This window comes from Coturnix japonica, chromosome 14 (assembly GCF_054131305.1).
Source record: "Coturnix japonica strain WE chromosome 14, WE-NBRP24, whole genome shotgun sequence".
In the NCBI taxonomy this organism is placed as follows: Eukaryota; Metazoa; Chordata; class Aves; order Galliformes; family Phasianidae; genus Coturnix; species Coturnix japonica.
Window position 1 is genome coordinate 12,342,464 of NC_140676.1, and position 21,219 is coordinate 12,363,682.

A 21,219-nucleotide genomic window follows, 5' to 3' on the forward strand; every position below is an offset into this window, starting at 1 on the left:
GCAGAGAATCAAGAGAAACTCGTGTCAGACCTGGATCAAGGAATAGGAGTGTGATGAATATGAGGCTGTTGTGCACTTTGAATCTAGGACGGTGCCTATTTTCTCTGCTGATGTGTGGCTGCCAGCCCACTCCCACCGGCATAGCAGGAGTTGTGACATAACAAATGTGGTTCACCTGCTACAGGTGGCTGTTGTTACTGTTTCTCAGCCTCTCCAGCACTAATTCTGTTTTTTATGTGCTATTTAAGCTACTCTCTATTAAAACCAGCACTAGGTGAAAACCACATCAATAATTCCACTGGTAGCTACCTCTGTCTTATCTTACTTTCTTAATGCATAAACAGTAGCATTACAAAAACAGTTTTATTTGATTAGATGTGGCACCTAAACTCTACAATATTTCAAAGAGCTTAAAAGTGGAAATGTGTTAAGTGATGCTTCTTATTTTGTGTAATGAGTTTAAGAACACTTGTGTCTATTGCCACATTATAATAATTTTATATACAAAATATCTCTAAATGCAGTGTGAATTTCATAGGCTGTAGGGGAATATGAAGAAATATAGCTGCCTTTTGCAAGAGCAGATATCTTTGCTTGGTGAACTCAATGAATTTGCCATTTTACTGGACAGGAATTAAGCAACCTAAGTAACAATGAGAATGTTTTTGTGTTTTATACAAATAGTGAGCACACAAAGGGCAGCTGGCTATTTCAGAATTGTCTGAAATGTGACAATTGAGGAAAAGATAAACCTCACTTAACTGATTTGGTTGTAGATTAAGAACTGTTAGTGCTGGTAAAGAGATTACAAGAAGATCCCAATTCAGCAAAATTGCAAGGCCATATGTGTAATAATTCTGAAATTGTGCTAATCATTAAATCAAATGCCTCTTTTCCTTAAAATAACTCTTGCTACCAAACTTTCGACAAAGTATGAAACGTATTTGACAGACCTTCATTTAAAAAAAAACTAATGGAAATGGAATCAGACATAAGTCACTCCTTAGTGTTATTTACATAATGCTGATGAACCGTGGGCAGTATGAAAAGCAGCTCACAAATCACATTCAAATATGAGTTTGTACTTGTTTCAGAGTTTATACTGCCTTCAGATGTTGCTTGCACTACTTACTTGAACAGATATAAACAGGATGCATGGCAATTATTAAGACTTTTGCAACCTCGGGGTGTCGGCATCTGTATTAAATATTTATTAAGTAAACAGTCTGCCTTTCTTTAGGGTATGTTGTGTGATCATACCAACTGCAACATGACTGTAGCTACAGCTTAGATGAAGCATGTTCCTGGAAGCTGCCTTTGTGTACATCAGCATAATTGTGGCTAACTTGAATTATCATATAACTGACTGTAGCCACAAAGAAATATTCATGAGTTTCTTAAGGTTAGCCAGTCTCTTCAGATAAGGGGTTTCAAGAACATTTTGCAGCAATAAATTGAACTTGGAAAAGGTATTGTTCCAGTGCTGGAAGTGCATAGGCAGCTGGGGAGTGAAAAAAAAATGTTCTAGACTTGGCTGACATTTTGACCTTAAATCAATGATTGTCTAATCTAAAGAAACCTTCCAGCTTCACCTACTCTTCTGGTTAATTTTGTAGTATTTACTTATTCCGTTATCATCACTGAGACACCTCAGAAAGGAGAGGGGTGAGAATCTTGTCAGAAAATTTAATTATGAGAGTGCGTATGTATGGCAGACAGAGCAACACAATAAGTAGTAAAAGCAGTATCCTGTATTGTAAGTAGCACATGGCAGAACTGGAACTCTCAACAGATTATGGAGATTCTTTTTATCTTCTGAAAGAGAAGTGACAATGAAATCTTGGGAGGCTTGTGCAAATATAGATGACAGGCAGTTGTGTCATCATTGCTGGAGAAGTGTGACCAGTCTGGCTTTATGCATACTTATGACGCTCATTATGTGCCTATTATGATGTAAATTTAAATCTGTTCAACTGTGAAGTATTTAAGTGTCATGGATGATTGATTCTCTTGCTGCAAACGTAGTGGTCTGAATCTATCTTCCTTTGCTAGAGAGGGAAGAGTCTTTTGAAGCATTCCTTAGAAATGTGTTTGTAATGTTCTAAAAATAAGGAACTTGATCATAATCTTCATACAGAATTCTGCGAACAGAACTTTAAACAATTCTGCTAATGTTTCAGAGGCACAAAGGATCTTAATAGTTGCTAGTATTCAGCTGTTCACCTCATAAAATATGAATTAGGTTGGATAAAGGTTATGGATTTATGAATTCAGTGTCTGGGGCCTTAGTAACCTCTAAACAATCAAAGCGATTATTCATCTTGTTATCTGGAAGATGGAAACTTGTGTTTAATCCTTTCATCCAGATGCAGGGGAGGAGCTGAAATGAAACAACCAAAGCAACTGTACAACCCTGGAAGTAAACAGATACAGAAGTTTTGAGTCATATCCCCATCTACTTCCTGTATTTATTATCAAATAATCAGGTGTGGGATTTTTGTCTATATGCATGTAAAGAGAAGAGAAAAGTAACAAATAATAATTATGTAACTTTTGGTTATCAGGATACAAAGCCCTGCATACAGTGTTTTCAACATGCAAAATAGTATCTGGTATAGATAGGGCTCGTTGACCAGTATTTTTCTATTAACTGGTTGAAACTGTTTTTATCAGGTCTCTACTCCAGGACTGTTCCCGTCCCAGCCCCATGTGCACACGGAGCTTCAGCAAAATGTTTTGTTTTTTTTTTTCAAGACTGTGTCTTCCTAACTTTACATTCAAAATAATTGTTCATTTCAGGTTCTCAATTTGCAGATATACAAAGTTAATTTAGATTTTTTTTCTTCTCATTTTAAAAGTCATAACGTGGATGTCTGTCTGAGCTAATTACTCAAATTCGTTGTAATCAGGAATATAAATTAGTACTTCTGGAATCTGATTCACTTCAGATAATTGCTGCAGTAGTATATTTCTCTGGGTTTATCAGAAGGGAGGCCAGGTGAGTAGTCACTGTGGGTGGCTACATCTGACCTTGCAGATATTTATATATTGAGGGAAGTGATTCCTACTGTTTGCATAAATATTTTTCTTACAAGTCATATTGACGAGATGATTAAGTGGAGTCTGTTGCAAAGGGCACCTTAAAATAAGACATAAGTTTATTACAAATATGTTTCTACAAATTTCTGCAGATTACTAGAATGTTGAATACAAGCACTTTAAAGCTGCTACTTTTCCTATCAAGAACTCCTATAGTGGTTTGTAACATGGAGACACTCACGTGAATGCTGTTTCATAGCATTGCTTTGGCTCCTATAACATCAGTTCTACATGTTTTATAAGATAATCACAGACTGAAATGGATCTTTGATTGTTTTGGAGGTGTTTAGCCTGAAATGAAAACTAAAATCATAGATTGTTCATCTACAAGATAAAATGATATTTTCTGAACTCTCTTGTAGAGCTTTGAAGTTTCAGTTTCATTTTCTTCTGAGAACTGACAAATATTTAGACTAAACTTGTGAATTTTGATGTTTTGCACAGCATGGACTTTGCAAAGGGCAGGGTGGAGGAATTCTTGTGTTTGCAAGAATTTAAAAGGAAACTGTGAGAGCCAACAGTCCTCCAGAAGAATGCGGAGAAGTTCCATATAAGCCAGAAGAACTTTCTCTCTCACACGTCCTTGTACTAATTCCATCCGTTGCTCTTGGCTGTACACATTCCATTTCCATTACAGCTAGTGGAAAACTGACATCTAAACTGATTATAAACTAATCATTGATCATCCCAAAATACAAACGTTGACAATTAGGCCCCCAGGCATTTGGGATCTAGTGTTCTTAGGTACTGCTGTGATTTCACTATTGTTGCTTGTTGTATGTTACTGCCTTTATTTGATTTTTAAATTATTCTAGAACTTGCTTGAACATAAATTATGATTTGTTTTTAAGGAGCTCTACCATGTACCAAATGGCGTGTCTCCAGGGAAGCTCTCTCATGGAATGGTGTATGGCGTTGTGCACCGGACTGACAACAACCATAAGAGAGAAATGGTGGTTTATGGCTGGTCAGCTGATCAGCTGAAAGAGGAGATGAATTACATTAAAGAAGTGAGTTATGCTTTCACCTTCAGAATTCAACAGATATCCCTTCCATATATTTCTGTAGAGCTGCAAGTGTACATGAGATGACTGATATCACACCAAATAACCCCAAATTTGAATAGAGAACCCACTCTGAAGCTAATGGTTTGCCTTGTTATTTCTTGAGTTAAAAAAAATTAAGTTCCTATAAGTTACGTGGTTGAAGCTCACATCCTCTGTGCCAGATGATACTCCATAATGCTTAGTGACTGGGGGGAGGGGGGGGGGGGGATGCAGCTGGACAAGCAAGCTGCCTAACTGATCTTGAGGTTCCCGTCCTGAAAGCCTTCATAATTGCAAATGTTATGCAGGATAAACTTTGTAAGCAGACACCTGAAAGGATAAACTCTGTCTTATCTTCTGCTTCCCCCTCCTCCATCACAGTTTTGGAAAGGCTTCCAAATTAGGTTATATAGTAAAATCACTTGGGTATGTTTTGGGGCAGCCTTAAAATAGTCAGCCTAATAAGATGACTTTGTACTACTTTCTTTGTGCATGTTCATTTAGCATAATTGGCAGAAACTGTACTGAAAGAAAAAAAATGAATTTCTGATGCTGCTCATTTTTGTGCTTGAGACTCATCATCTCTTTGCCTGTCTGTCCTTGTCTCTCAGGCCTTGGCAATAACCTTCTAATTAGCCCGGAGTGAATAATTTGACCTCTTTCCATCTTCCTTTGCCACCCAGGAAGCTATTGGTCAATGGTTATCATCTTACAGTGATTCAAGTGCAGGAGAACTGTGTTGATATATAAGGGAGGAACGGTGCGTCAGGCCAGCAGTCTAAGAGACTGTAATTATGTGTGCTCTTAGCTTCTGCCTGGTCTCCAGCTATCAGCACTTGTTCTTCTCCATTATTACTCACAGATTTCAAGCTCCTGTTGTTTAACACTCTCCAGTACCTGCACTCGCCATTTAGGGTATGTTGCTACTGCTCTGCAGGCAAGGAATGTGAGCTGCTGTTTTCCTGCCTGTGTAGTTTATCTGAAGTGCTGTCAGGGAATGAATGAATTGGTACACAGCACAGTGCAGCTCCTTAGGCTGCACTGCTTCTGGTGCCTGATTCAGGTTGCTTGAACTGGGAGCATATTCCTGCACTTCTCTGTTCTTTGTTGGCTTATGGCAGAGTGGGAAATGTCAGTCCAGACTGCCTTGCACTGGGTCTCAGCTACCAATTTGTTCAGGGAAAAAAAAAAAAAAAGGTAAAACCTTTGAAGAAATGAAGGCTGTGAATCAGCTATGCTAGTTGTGAACTTTGGCCTCCCAGATATGTTTCATCTGTAAAAGCAGAGCCCTCAGCTTGTGCCACATGTATGCTGACTTAGCCCAGAAATGAAAGGCCATGTTCTGAACTGCTGATTCTTCTTTTTCCAGTACTGATGTCAAACTTGCACCTTGCAAGTGTGTGTGTGGGCAGGTGCATGTATGTGGGTAGAGACAGGATGGGGAGTGCTTCCTTCAGAAGTACAGGAGCCAGCTTCCTTCCATGTTTTTCATCCTAAAGGAAACATGCAGTCTGGGGTAGGCTTGGACAAGTCCTTGTGCAGGTTTGGTGGCCAGTGCCCTCTTTCTAGGACTGCAAATAGTGCAAAGCTCTCAGAAACTTCCCCCTTTAAATGCTTTCCCCTTGTTCCTTCCTAAGCCCCACTTCAACTATCCAGACGCAAGGTAAGCTGACTGCCCTAGATAACCTACAACCAGTGTGTGTTCAGCTGAGATGAGGGGAAGAAAAAGAATTCAAACTACATAGCTGGAAGATAAACTATATGCAAACATTTAACGAGTGATTACAATGTGTGCTCTTGAGAAAATTCAGTTCTTTGCATGTTTCTCAATGGCATGCAAACCCAAGCTGGCTTCTAACATACTTTTTTTTTTTCCCTTTTTTTCTTTTCCTTTTTCCTTTATTTTATTTTTTTAGAATAGCGGAGTATGATTTACCCCCATAGTTATTAAACAAAATCAGACTGGGTACTCTATTCATCAGATTTGTAATTACAATGGTAAAATTATGCTAACATACTGTTTAGCTAGATACAAACCTAAAAGTCCAAATTCAGTGAAGCTAAAGGGTTTATTTTTCAGAGGACACTTAGTGAAAATTTCATCAAATGCTGTAATAGAATAATATATATGAAATCCATATGTGGAAGCTGTTCTTAGAAAGAAAACATTGTATGTTCAAGTTAATTTTAATTCCTTTAGTAAACAAAATAGGTTAGTCTTCTGGAAAATTTAATTGAAATTTGTTATTTAAATGATTAAATTACTAGTGTTCCAAGTGTACAGAGAATTTTAGAATTGCCCAGATTTTTCTTTAGTTCATCTCTATGTGGACAGCTCTGAAGACTTGTCTTAGGAGTAAACCACTGTTGACAAAAAGTTTGATTAATAATGGGCAATTCTAAAAGCAACACTAAAGAATACAGAAACAAAATACTTTGTCCCGGTGTAAACAGTGTCATCAGTAAGTCTGGTTGATAAAGGCATGTGATTTTTCTAATACCAGGTGAGAGCAACTCTGGAAAAAGTAAGAAAGAAAATGTATGGGGAGTATGATGAAATGAAACGAAAAATACAGCAGCTTACGAATGAACTAAAAGTAAGTATGCGTTCACTTGTAGGGAAAGCATATGACAATAACTGTCCCCGTAGCATCTATTTACCTTTTCCCTCCAGGAAGGTAAAGTAGGACAGGGAGGGATGCTTTTGTATATGGAAGTAGTTGCCTGATTATTGGAAATGAGAGATAATCTTGATAGCATTGCCTGGGTGTGTGTTCATTCTAGACAATCTGGGAACTATTGGAGATGTTTGTAGTGGTCAGCTGCCACATGAAATGAAAAAAATATTGATGATATAATTAGGAGTAACCATTGCAACTTAAAGTTGTACTTTCAACAGACTGCTCTGTTTTACTGACTGTAATGTTCAAATATGATAATAAAAGAAGTAGCAGTAGTCTTTAATGCAAGACAGTCCTAAAATGACTTACCTTGTGGTTCTTAATGGAACCTTTTGGTGGTCATTTGATGAACTCTCTTTGTGCTTTTTCAGTAAGAGCGGCAGCAGTCTGTAGAAATACCATTCATCTTAAACTGAGTTCTTTGGTCCAACAGATCACTGAAAACCTGCTGTGGATTTTATATTTGGTATTGTTATTCACAGCTTTGGTTCAGAGGAAGCTTTGATAATTAAATATATTCTAACTTCAAGGATTTGGGACTCTGACTTGTGCCTTTCTTACCTCCTCATTTGGAGACTGTCAGTTCACTGTGTGCTTTATTTATATATAAATATCAGAACAAAATTCTGTGTCAAGTAGTATAAAAATAAAATAATTTTTAAAAAGTCACCCCAATTTGAGAGGAAGAAGAACTGAACTTTTATGAAATGGATTAAATTGTCTTTGTGATGCTGATGATATGCAGCCCCCATCCAGAGCCATGTAGGCAAATGCTGGCTCAGATGCAGCTTTGCCTTCTCTCTGGCTGATCCTTACTGAATAGCAATGATGATATTCTATGCTTCTAGGTCCTCCACTTCACCATTAGAAATCCCTTCACGAGTCTGAAAATCTCTCATAGTAGTTTCTGACCACCTCTGACAGAATCTCTAATTCTAAAGCAAACAGTTTATGAAGGATTCTTTCTGACTTCAATGGCACACTGCGACATCCCCCCTCACACACACACATACTTTCTTAATAATTGAGAGTGCCGGAAAAAAGCACAGGTGTTCTTCTATAATAAGATATGTTTTTTAAAATTTGTTTGCTTTTATTTGTTTTCTACATGACTGCCACCTTTCATGCTGTTTGAGGATCCTATTTAAAATCCTTTCTATACTCTTAGCTTCAGCTTTGAATCGCTATGCTTTTGTTTCCCCATCAATTTCCAGGACTACTTTTTGTTCATTAAGTTAGTTTGAAGTTTGTACTTCAAATACTCTACCTTGGGCAGTAGGTTTCTTCACACAAGTTCCTATCTTGTAACTTTTAATTTATCTAAAGCATTTCTGTTTTCATTTGTTTTTAACTGAGCACACATTTGTATAGAATTAGCAGTAACTACATAGCTTCTGCTCCCTGGGCTGACCTAATCTATTTATAACTTCGTTACTAAACACTAATTGATCTTCGTATTGATCACTGGTGCTCTTATGCTTTAACAAGAAATGCATCTGTCTGGTCCATGACTTAAATCCAAGTTGGGCTGGTTACCTTTAGTAAAAATTTTCTTCTTTATTACTGAATGGTTCCTGATCATTTGCACAGTTTGGTTTTCAGTCACCTCTTAAATGGTGTCATTTTATGCTTTTATGTCCTCAAGTTTTTAAGCATGCAAGTATGTGTATGTGTGTGCACAACAAAAGAAGACAGATCTTCACATAACATAGTTCTCTGCTGATTTTTCCTGTCTGCTTGGTATTGCTTCATCCTTTGGTCCTCTTGATGTTACTTCTTTACATCCTCAGTTAGTCACTTCCTTCTCGATTAAGACTATCCTTCCATTCACCCAAACCTTTCTAGATTTCTTCATTTCTTGCATTCTTCTGATTTTCACCAGCAGCCTTTCTACTCCGTGTATCTAAGCTTTCAGAACAGACATTTGTCAAATGTCCTCTTGTCCTTTCAGAAAAGGTTTTACGCTGATTACTGTTCAATGGCAGACAGACACTTTCCCTTTATTTCTGTTAGCATATTTGAATTATATATTTTGTTTGCTTGCTTTTGAGGTACAGGGATGTGGTTTGGGGCCTATATATTTTAAGCATCCTAGTACTGTGAAAATTAGCCGCGGGATCTATCTATTCTGTAGGTCCCTTTGAGAGAATAGGTAAACTTGATCATTATTCTTTATAAAACTTCTTTTTTTTTCCTGCTCAGGTGACAAATGCTCATCAGGAATCCTTAGAGAATCATGTGCGAGTGCAGGCTGCAGCCTTAGATAGCTTTAGTGAAATGAACAGCTCCTTGACATCAGCATCAATAGACTTGCAGGTACATTTTAACAGCTGTTTCACAGCTGACAACTTCCTTTTCTGACATGGATTTAAAAGCGCGTGTTAAACATGAATAACAAAAATAGTTTCTAACACTAAACAAGCCCATAAAGTATTGTCTTGGATATCTGAGGCAGCTGATTTGTGAAACTAAGGGAAAAAAAATACAGCAACTATATTGTAACAAATATTAAAAGACTGTACAATCAGGATACTGATCTGCTGCAGACCAATGCCACTAGTCGTGTATCTACAATATATCTTAAGGTAAATATGTGATTTGTTCTGTGTTGTGCAAAACAGAGCACCTCCTGGCTCCTACCTTTACTATTTAATAGAAATGGAAGTGGCATGTGTGCATGCTAACACCTGTGAGGCTTTACATACTTGTGAAATTTTGGGGGTGGGAGATTGTGGGGATGTATTTTCTGTTTTAAAGAATTCCAAATTCCCGTGTATCTAAACTCAAAATATTCCTGTGTTCTTTTATGTCATAGTTTTTTCTCACTTCAGTGTATTTTGTATGTAAGGCCCTTGGAGAGAAGAAAGGAAGATTACTGGGAGTAATATTTGTACTTAAATGTATCCGTATTCCTTCCTCTTTTTGTAGTGCTGCAGGACTTGATTTCAATGTGTTCCTCATGGAAACACCTTCTAGCAAACCAAATACAACAAAAAACAGAATTTAAAATGTTAAAACTTGTAAAACTATTCACATGACATTGAGAAATCAGGATTCCCTTAAATGTTTGGTTGGGTTTCTTTTCCTTTTCTTTTTTTTTTTTCTTTCTTTCTTTTTTTTTTTTTTCCCTGTTTTACACTTTCTTGACTATGTTATGTTAGCTCACTGAATTATTTGTGAATCTTAATTTGTGTTTTGCCTTTTTCTTTCAGAAAACTTTAGTGGATGTTACTTTGGAGAATACTGATATAAGGGAACAAATAAGGAATTTAAAACACACACATGAGCAATCTATGGAAAAGCTGAGAGAGAAGCAAAAACAACTGGAAACAGCACAAATTGAAAATCAGTTACTGAAATTAAAGGTGCAGTATATAACTCCCCTGAAAATATTGCACAGTAAGAGCATTAGGAGTATATTAAATGAATTCCTTAGCTCTATTTGTAAAGGATTATTCATCCATCCTTCCTTGCCCATTCCCTAGAGCTATTGCATTCCTGTGAGCTAATTCTGTTTTGATAACAAAGAATTTCAGCTGGCAACAGTCAGACTCCTCATAACATGGGATTACTATCTGGGCATGCTGGCAGGTGGAAGTTCAGACTGTTTAGTAGTAATCAATGTCCATTGATGTAAGTGAAGAGATTTTATAACTTTGTATGGCGCCATAAGAATGTCTTGATGTTGAGTTTGTTTACCTGGTATCATCACATTTTTAATAGGTAATCTCCCAAGTTTTTTGACCATACAGTCAGCCAATAAGTACTTTAACCTTTTTTGGGAAAACATCTAAGCTATTTATTTCAGAGAAATACAGAGGAATAAATGCAAAATATAGCTTTATATGTCAGAAAGCTTGCCCATTTTCTTCCCTCATCTCCTTGTCTGCCAAATGTGTTCCTTTAATCTCCTTTAAATGAAAGAAAAGCACCTCTTCTGTTATCCTTTTCCTCTCTGATTTACTCATGTCTAATTTGTTCAGAGAAGGTGTTTCTTTTTGGCTCTCTGGTGACCTGCATTTATGGTAAATGATGAATGGTTAGTAACATTAGTTTATTTCAACTTACAATTCATTTTCTAGTTTCCTTTAATAATGAAGCTTTAGAGGCTTCATTATTCTATATATAAGTATATATATATATATATATATATATATATATATATATATATATGTACTACATATAAGTAATCCCTCTCAAAAAGTGCAAATTACTACCTCTGTCCCTGTTTCTGTTTGAGTGAGGTGCTCAGTGGGAAACTGCAGTACAAGTGGAATCCGTCAGAGCTTAGTCCCTTTGCAAGGGATGAAATATGCTGTTATCCTACAGGGCAGTAGGACACTTGTTCCTACCATGCAAGATAAACTCGAGGGTTTAATAAACACTTCAGTCCTTGAAATGAAGGACAAAATAAAAAAAAATACAAAAACCCCACACAAACAAAACCTTGAAATCAGAACCAGGTATTTTGTAGTTGTGTGATCAGTAGGGAACACTTTATTCTTCTCCCTGCTGTAGCTTCCGCAGCATTTTAGTATGACCTCTGACTTATAGCATCTCTGGTAAGAGAACTAAGTTCTGAATAAGCTGTTCTACTGTGCTTTTACTGCAGTTTACCATAGTATAAATGGATTTAAGCTGCAGATGTCCTATCTAGTGTTTAATCACTGAGGGTGTGTTTTAGTGACTGTTTTGAACCACCCTAAGAGGGAAATCCTGTCTCTGAATTGCCATTCTTGCCCTCTTCCTTGTTGCAGTAGTAGAGTTGCTCGTCCTGTGGTTAAAAATTAACCATATCCAACCCTTGGGTCTATTGATTTTCAGTCTGGCTTATTCTCTGATGAGCTTTTCTCCATGTTCACCATTTCTTGTGCTTGCACAAAGAGCAGTACATGAAAAAGTGAGAGAGTGCAACCGTGTCTTCTGGTTAACAGCACACAAATTAGATTCAGCTTAAGGTAATCACTGCTTTAAGTGCTCATGGTCGTCTAGAAATAGGAGCTAAGTCTATTCTCTCTAAAATACACTTCTGTAAAATGGCAGGAATCTCCAAGTGACTTTGATACTGTTATGTATTTACTGAAGGGCTCAGTAAAGAGTCATGATGTGGTCCCGGAGAAGCAATGGTTGGTTAAATTATTCACCGTGAAACTTTATGAAATAGTAACCTGCACAAATTTGGATTAATTCTACATTGGCAGTGTTGTAAATGATAATGACACAAATGAAAATCTGCTTCAATTATGTCAAATTTATAGCAAGATAGAGCTGAAATTCAAGGTGTTAGTTTCATATCATGCAAGTTTCATTTCTCCTGCAGACATCTGTGCTCTTTTGTCTGATGGGTCAACTCTAACTTTCATCCTTCTCCCTGTTGTAGGTGGAATCATCACAAGAAGCCAATGCCGAAGTCATGAGAGAGATGACAAGAAAACTGTATAGTCAGTATGAGGAAAAATTGAGAGAAGAGGAGCAGAAACATAAAGCTGAGAAGGAAATCCTCCTAGTATGTACATTTGGTCTGTAAAAGTGGTGCTCAGCTTTGGTGTCATTTCTCACTCGCCTAACAGTCCAGAGTGTGCATATGCTTCTTTCTCTGTGACTAGCCAAACCACCATTACAAAGTTTTTGAAGCTATTGGGGTTGTAAGGCTGAGAAAAAAGGTGTGTTCAAACAGCAGCAGTAATGATAATATAGGCTTCAACATTTGAAATTAAGTATTTTGGCTTTTTTTTTTTTTTTCCCCACTGCGCTCTAGTTAGACAGTAACTCTTCTGGTCTCCTTGTCTCAGTCCACAAGTAAAACCCTTTTATGAACACTGTCATGTTCTTCTACCTGCTAAAGACAGGTGACTGAGATTGAAGGTAGATTCCCTAGCCTGTTTCTATTCTTATTACTCTATATGTGAGGAAAGTACGCAGCTGAACAGGATAAAAGCCATCAGTTGGTGTAGCGTAGTTTCTCATGCTGTTACTTCATTGCATGCTCAGAAAGGAGAACAAATGTCTAAGAAATGTTTTTTTTTTTCTCACACTTTCATAGTGATACTTTATGATACTTCTGTGCTTCAGAATGCCCCAGTTATTTTGTTCTATACACGTATGGGATCACAACTCTTCCAGATTTCTGGGGAAGTGTAGTGAAAAGCTTTGAGCTTTGCTTCTAAACAGCTGTCCTGGTTCTACTGCTTAATTTCATTAACATACTGTATGTTCTCCTGACTGTTAATGTTCTTACATGAAGGAGGAAACCAATCGGCTTCTGAAGGCTATTGAGGAGTCAAATAAGAAGATGCAGATTACAGAAACAAGTATACAGGAGAAAGACCAGAGAATTGGTGAGCTGGATCGGTTGATTGAACGCATGGAAGAGGTATGAGAGTTAGTCATATTTAAAGACAATGCAGAAGTACCTGAAGGGAATTTTATTTATGTTTTAGTTGTCTGTTGCTCAGTACCCTACTCAGTGATTTACCACTTCTGTTATTGCATCCATATAAATAAATGCATCTGGATTATCAAGGAGTCACTTTGACTGTTTCTTCTACTGTTTTGATGATTACAGTCAGAACAGCTTTATGCCATAAACCATCATTTAAAAAAACTGTTTTGTTCTTCCTGCAGTGTACGTGGTTTCCCAAGCTTAATGAATTAATCACAAATGACCCAAAAGCTCATAGAAATGTTGTTGGTAGGGCCACTAAAATGTATTTTACTGAGATATAGACCTTGTTGTTAAACTATTTATAGTTCTCATTGGAATTGCATCTCCAAATTTCTCCTCAATTGAATGCAATGCTAAACTGAAGGCTTCAAACCAAAAGGTTCTGAATTTTCTTCGTGGATACGTAGCAGCCATTTCATTTTTCCACGTAGATTTCTAACTGATTTTGATAATGTCTCCAGAATATTTTGGGAAGGGAAGAAAACATTGAGTAATGTGCTTTTCAATCTAAAATCTAGCTTCTTCCTTTTCTGACAGTATTAAAAAAATATTTCTCACCCTAGATCAATAATCCCTTCTAAAATGTAATTAAGAATTGTTTCTTTGATAGCCTTTTAAAACCTTTGAAAGCAGAAATGCTTTGAGACATTTATCTCTTACTATACTGGCAGCACTACCATAAAAATAGTTTCAGCAGTTTTGCGTTGTTTCTTTTTATTTCTCACCCTTCCTTTTCTTCTATGGATTTTGCTCCAGGACAAAATCTACAGTAGTATTGACATGATTATTATTCTAATGCATTATTATGTCTGTGAGTATCACTGTAGCTTTTCCTGCCTGGTATTTTTGAGCTCAGTCGCATCTGTTGGACTTTCTCAAGTATCTGAAACTGCTTTATATATCCTCTGTCTCTGGCAGTTACAGTGAAATTTTTTCTTCGTTTTCTGGAATCATTCACTGAACTAAGAAGGAATGTTATTGATTAATCCTTACACTGTATAGTGTCACACTAGAAGGGATAAGAGCAGCTGTTTTAAAAGCCTTCAGTACTCCAGAATGTACTTTGGTGTCTCTCATTTAATTAAATAGTAGGCATCTCATTATCTTTAGAGATCTGAGTCTTGCTATCTAGAATACAGAAACAGAGAATGTACTGGGAAATTCTAGTAAGTAAAGAGAATGTAATCTTCTGTTTTACAAGTGAAATGTTTTTTCATCATCTCCGGTGTAGACTTCAGTATAGTAAATATTTGCTACTGCTGAGGAATGTATTTTTAATAGCCAGTCTTGTTGACTTAGCTGGTTAGTCTGATGTGCATTTATATTGAGCCTCTTTTGTCTAACGCTTACAAGTCTTGTTAGTAGAATTAAAGATTACTCCGAGGAATCATGTCAGCTTAACAGGCCACTTTAGCAGCTCCGCTGACTTCATCTGCGCTACAGCCTATCACTTATAAGTATTAAGCGATGGATAAAGGATTGTTATACTGTTCTTGCAGTACGGATGAGTTTCTTTCCTATAGTCATTTAATTTGCTCTCATCTACTTGATATTTGCAGAGTAAAACTGAATGGCTCTGTTAAATTCCCATTAAGCTGGATAGCAGATTCCTCTATTAATTTATGTTCACTGAGTTCCCAAGTTCTCACAGATCTTCACAAGCACTTTGTGGATGCCTGAAAAAGGACATTTTGGAGGGGAGAAACACAGGAATAGCTTGTATTTCTGCTTTGAACTGAGAAATCTTTTTGGTCAGAGAACATGGAGAAAATGACAGTTACATAGTTAAAGATTGTGACGATTCATCTCTTCATTCAAATATGTCGGTTTCAAGTATCACTGTACATCTTCAAATGGGTGATCAAAAAGTCTGATCTTATTTTGGTGGATAGCTGGAATTTGATTTTATTATTTAATTCTGTGGTCCTCAGATATAGGAGATGCACGAATCCTCTGTAACATCTGTTCATTTGTTTAATTACTTTCTATTTTCATTTCACAAGTGGTCTTTTGAATTGCCGTGAAATATGCTTAGTGAAGTCTTTACATTTTGACATATGGAAAACTGAGGGAGGATATTGCATTTCTTGTTTAGGAACGTCACCAGCTGCAAAAACAACTGGAACTAAATGAAATACAACTTTCCGGAGCAAAATCTGAAAGCAACTCTGACAGTGAGAGGTGAGATATGTCTTGTCTGGAGAGGAATTAATTTTTGCAACAAATCACTTCCATACACTTGTCCTGAAAAGTTGTTTGCAAACATGCAGAGTACATTTTATGTACAATATAAGATATTTAATGGATTGCATTTTTCTTAAATCTGCATTCCCAAATTCATTGTAGCATAATACTAACTACAGACACTCTGGTCATCACCCTCTAGACTGTCCAATATAGTTCTAAAAGAAAATATATCCTGTATCAATATTAAGCTACAGGTTAAAATAAGCTGTAGGATAAAAAAAAGTTCATCTTGGATAAGATGAACTCATGAAGAGAGCAAGAGTTTTGCATCTGGCTGCCAACTTATCTTTTGTATAAAAGAACAGGGAATATGGTTGAAGTTTGGAGGAGCGGGTCTACAAATGTGGGGAACATATGCACATGAACAAAATGAAGGTGAGGAAAAAATCTGCTTTGTAGTGCAGATTTAGGTTAGTCCAGAAATAGGTTGTGAAGTTATTTGAGAAAACTGAGAGTGATGTTGTTGGCAGCGAGGCATCTGTGAATGGTTATTCTGGAAAGCATGAGGCAAAGAAGGATGAGCTAATGGTGTGGTGGCACCTGGCTGTGCTGCTTCTGTCCAAGGGTGGCATGTGCATCCACTGCTACTTCTTAGAGACTGGAGACCACAAGAAGGCAAAATAAAGTTTAATGCAAAGCCAGAATTATAGTTTCAAGAGAAATCTATCCAGCACCATGGTAGCATAACTACCACTGGAGTGAGAACTGTATCTGTCACTCTCAAATGTTTATATGAAGTGCTATATGAAGCACAAACACAAGAAGAACTTCCTTCCCAGAGCACCTTATTGCCTAAGTGCATTGATCTATGATCTCCTTGTTGGTTTCAGGGAAATAATGGCTTTTCATGTCAGTCTGTTAAAATAACATTTTAAAGTGTATGGATGTTCCATGCAGCAATAGAATATGGAGATGAAAAATTATTGCCTTTTTTCCTTTACCACTGTGTAACTGATACCCTTCCCACTTCAGTGAATCTCGCTCTGCTCATTCAGCAAGAAAAGTTATGCTGCAGTAAAAAGGGTCAAGGAAAGACAAGAATTTGTGCAGTGCAGAGTGAGCAAGCATACGATCACAGTCTATGCAATGCATCAATGAATCTGTATTCTTAAGAACAGACCTCATCATAAGTTTTTTTTACCTGTGTGTAACCACCATGATACTTGATCTCCACCTGAGGAATGTTATCTATTCTGTTTCTCTATTACTTGTAGTATGTTAATTTGGAATCTTTTAATGAGGCAAGATGTGTGTTACAGTTGCAATCAAAATGAAAACTGCGGCTTTGTGAGACCTTAGCATACATGACTAGAAAACTTGCAGCGATGCCTTGATTTTTCAGTCCTTGCCCAAGTGCTGCAGTTACAGTTCCAGAGTACTGTTAACAGAAGCTTTTTATGGAGGGGAAACAGCATACAATTCAGACATTCAATAGAATCATGTCATGCAGTTTGCCATCTGCTGCTTTTCCTTAAAGCGATTGTTCTGTTTGCAGCTTCAGCAGTTTCTTCTGCTGTGCACAGAGCAAGATTAAAAAGTTCTTTTTGTGTTTGATTCCCCTCCTCTGCTTCTCAAATCTGTCCTGAACCTAGGAGTACAGAAGCTTATTTTGCAAGCCACAAATTGCTCTTATTTAGGAATTTTAAGAACTGTCTATTCAGATAAAAATGGAGGAGGTCATGGTCAGTATGCCAGTAATATCTTAAATATTCCCTCCTGTTTCAGCTTTTGGTAGGAGTTTGAAGGATGTTCTATTTTCTGTGCCAAATGGCTTTGAAGAAAAACAGAATCTCTCTACAGGGCCATAGATACAAACTTAAAAAATCCATGGTGACTCTTGCTGACTGTTGATGACTTATTTCTACTCCAGTTAGTTTTCTGCTACTGTTGGCAACTATACCAAATACTCGATTAGCAGCTGCCCCGTAGCAGGAGAGCACTTAAAAGGACAGCTACAGATGTGCCTCCTTGGATTCTATTTAGTTTATATTTCCAAAAGATTTGCAGGCAATTATAGGCCAGGATAAATGTGTCTTTCAGGTGATAAAGATCTAGTTGTCTAAATGTCTTTTACTTCAAGGAAAAACAGATGTCTCAAGAAGATGAGCTTTTTTATAATACTTAGCTGTCAGCACTTTGGGCTATGAGTAACTGTGCCAGAATGCCAGAGAAAGGTGAGTGAACTTGGGTGGAGACAGCTACTTAGACTATGAGACTACCATTAAAATGTACTTTAGACAAATAAAATACACATCTGCCAGTGGAATTTGACTTGCCTTCTGCTGGACCTGATCTTCTTGATTTGTGGTGAGATTGTGGCAGTTTGTTCTTGTTTTGCTTGTGCTGCATACCTTCTCATTTATTTGTTTAACTCTTCCATCTTTTGCTAGGTCACAGCATTTGGAGGAGGTAGCAGCTAGCCTAAGGGAGAGAATAAAGCATCTGGATGATATGGTCCACTGCCAACAGAAGAAAGTTAAGCACATGGTTGAGGAGGTGAGAACCAGTAAAACAACGTATTTTGAGTCTTCTAGGAATACTGATTTTTTTTTGGTACATAATCTAGAGAGAGCTGTGTTCTGTGTGCAGTTTCTTTATGCCACCTTACTTACAAATGCAGTGAAAGATGAGTTAAACACCTGGAACTAGTGAAGCAGAAAGGCACAATAAAAGCAGATTAACCCCATGGCTTTTGGTTATATACTTTAGGATGACTTGATTTCTGGAACTCTGTGTCAGTCCATGAAGTAAACATACCATATACAACTTAATTTGAAGCATTCAGATCAGTTAAGGGTCTTCTTCTGATATGTGAGTAGAAGGCAGACAGGCAGCAGTATTATGCTCAGCCTTGCTACTTCACATAGTAGAGGCATTCATGAAATATCTTTTTTTTTTTTTTTGTCTTTGGACTTTACATTTCCACAAAATCAAATTTCTAATTCTAATCTAAGGCATTCACAATGTGCTGCTAGACATTATCTGATCAGACATGGAGTCTTTCTGTTTTTATCAAGATGTTATTATATATACCTCTGTCTATTTAATATTTGCCTATATTTTTCTTGGTTTTATGCTGGTTACAAGACTGACGGAGTTCTGATGTATGATCAGATATGTGATACTAAGAGATCCTGTTTTACATACAGTGAGTAGAAAAGAAGTGGGATGGAAAATTGTATCTAGTTCAGCTTGCTGGTTTTATTATTCTCAAGCATCGCAGCAAGTGGTCGTTATACTGAAATATTTATTAAGGAAAATAATCTAATAATCTAAACTACCTACTTACAGCATTACTGGAACAATTATTATCCTGGAGTCTGCTTTATATCTCAGTAAGCTAACCACCACATTATGAAGTTGTTTATTTTTCTCCTAATTTAAAACACTAGAGAACCTGACAATTTGTGGTATAGGTGGAAATCCGGATAATTCTATTAATGCTGCATTACATTACTTCTAAGTATATTCTAAACTACTCTGTGTAACCAGACCTCTAGTGGGCTGTATTGGTATAGCTAATAGTTTCAATTCCATTGCGTGTTTTGGCACGTATATGCCAAAAACATGTATAAAGCTTCAGCCAAAAATAGTTATATCATAAACGCCAGTTTTAATTGGTAGGTTTAGCATTCTGAATCCTTGTAACATGTATTTACTGGCACGTTCATCCACACAGAAGATCTTTTTTGTCATCCTATTTAAAGAGTAGAATGTTAGGTGACTAACTCACTACTTACTTGTCAAATATATCTACTCTATCTGATTCCTGACTACCTGCTTTTCAGAATCAATTAAATGATCCTTTATTGCTATGTAGTCCCAAAGAACATATTTTTTACTCTCTCTGTTGTATGTTTTAGTTTTTCTTTTAATACAGTTTACTTGAGAGCTGCATGAATGCTTGCAACTGCATTGTGATTAGAGAACTAAGTAAAGATTTTTGGAGCAGATATTTGATCATGTCAGGTGGTGCCAAATAAAGCAGGCACTTGGTGTTTTTAGTTTGGTGGTGTCTGTGGTGTGTGTTTGTACTGTGTTTCAGTAAATATCTACCATATTACTGGCATGCTGCTTTAATTAAAGGCTCAAAAATAGCAGCTATAAGTGGGTGCAGAGAGTTATAGTTGACAACCATCCGGAAGATAAGCGCTGCAGATGTGCGTGTGCTTTGAAAAACAGCTTCCCATGCATGTGGTATTTTTTATACTTTTGTGGACACTTCTTAAGAGGTAGAATGTTGAAAGAGAATGCTGTCTGGAGACACTCTTTGGAGATCAGTTTAAACTAGTGAGCAGTAGCACTAAGACAGCAACGTTACAAAATCTGTGCTATTTGAGACCTAGAAAATGTGTTCATCAGAGTACATTTGAACACATATCTTCTCTGCATTACATTTAATGAAATGCAGAATGTAGTGGCTACCAAGGACCAGAAAAATGTCACACAATTCTGCCATGTATCTTCTTATTGAAATACTTTCGTGACTGGTATCTATACAATAAGGTTTATGAGAATGTTATAACAATCAATTATAAACAATTTAAATAATATAATTGAGAAATAATGACCTGAGATCTGGGGAAGCGTGATTTCTGAAACACTTCATTTTTTGTTGTTGTTGCATAGGAACAGACTGAGCACAGGCTAACTTGTTAATCCAGAATAGAAATGGAAAGAAAGAAAATAGTCAGAATTATCAGCAGTACTTTTCCTAGAAGCTGAAAGAAAGGATACTCTATGAACTAGCAAGAAAAATGGCTAAGTACTTACTTGACTGCAGGATGAGCACATCACTTAGTAATCAGTTTTTTAGTATTCATCTTGGTATATTCAGCTCTAGCTCCGAAGTGTAAATGGGGATTTATTCTTTCAGTGTAAACTACAACGGATTTGTGCTGTTAGCATCTCCAATTTAGAGAAAGTGCAGCTACAGAAAGGAGCACCCTTTCAAAGGGGTGCTGAGCAAACAAAATCTGCTGCTTCAGATTCACACAGAGAACTGTCAGAAAAAGTACCGAGACAAATCTGATGGCTGAAAAATCACAAAACAGATTGCTATTCAGTCCTTTTTAGGGAGAGATGATGGACCAAGTGCAATTGATTAATGAGAGGCTTTCTGTAAAAGAAGAGCAAGCAGTCTGAGAGGGAGTGGGAAAAAAAGCTTTAGTAGTGGAGTTTTTAGATGCAGCAGGCAGCTCTAACCCCTTCATTGCTCTTCTGATGGCATTTAAAATGTGCTGGAAGGCTGTGGTCAGTCCTAATCTAGGTCTGCAGGAAAGGAGACACTGACAGAAAAGCATTTCTTTCATACCTAGTACAAGAGTTCATTTCCAAAGGAGCCGTCATACTAGTACTCTGAATACAGTAGTTATGCAACCTGCCTTTGGTGGAACTGAGCCCAGGCAGAGGACAGTCACGGTTCAGTGTACTTATGCTCCTTAGCCAAGAAATGGTTTGCTTCTGATTTTTCTTTCTGAAAACAAATCCTTCCATCTCAAGCATTAAGAGAAACCTCTTCAATTTGACCTAGACAGTCTAGTCATAAATTAAGCAGGAGCATGGAAAACAACTTTGAGAAGAAAATAGAAGATAAAGAGAGGAAGAAAAAAAAAAAAGCAACAAAAATACAAAACTAAGATCACTTACACAACTGTTTTTCATCCTCATGGGGATCTTCTGCTGTGAGAACCAAGATGAG

The 21,219-nt window shown here is 37.0% G+C and overlaps 1 protein-coding gene across 9 annotated transcripts in view; it reads left to right on the forward strand.

Moving 5' to 3' along the window:
* The window catches only part of MYZAP (myocardial zonula adherens protein), a 59,376-nt gene that overhangs the window by 27,401 nt on the left and 10,756 nt on the right, over window positions 1–21,219 (forward strand). For 7 of the 9 annotated variants that reach the window (XR_014934399.1, XM_085515632.1, XM_015872435.2 and 4 more), the window contains 8 exons: window positions 3,951–4,109; window positions 6,650–6,742; window positions 9,029–9,142; window positions 10,039–10,191; window positions 12,207–12,332; window positions 13,071–13,199; window positions 15,367–15,452; window positions 17,909–18,014. Coding sequence is in view for 8 of the 9 variants with exons in the window: in XM_085515632.1 (XP_085371758.1) it covers window positions 3,951–4,109; window positions 6,650–6,742; window positions 9,029–9,142; window positions 10,039–10,191; window positions 12,207–12,332; window positions 13,071–13,199; window positions 15,367–15,452; window positions 17,909–18,014 (966 nt within the window). In the remaining variant the exon portion in view is untranslated. The remainder of the gene's footprint in view (window positions 1–3,950; window positions 4,110–6,649; window positions 6,743–9,028; window positions 9,143–10,038; window positions 10,192–12,206; window positions 12,333–13,070; window positions 13,200–15,366; window positions 15,453–17,908; window positions 18,015–21,219) is intronic. The other 2 variants (XM_085515633.1, XM_085515635.1) reach the window with 1 other exon arrangement.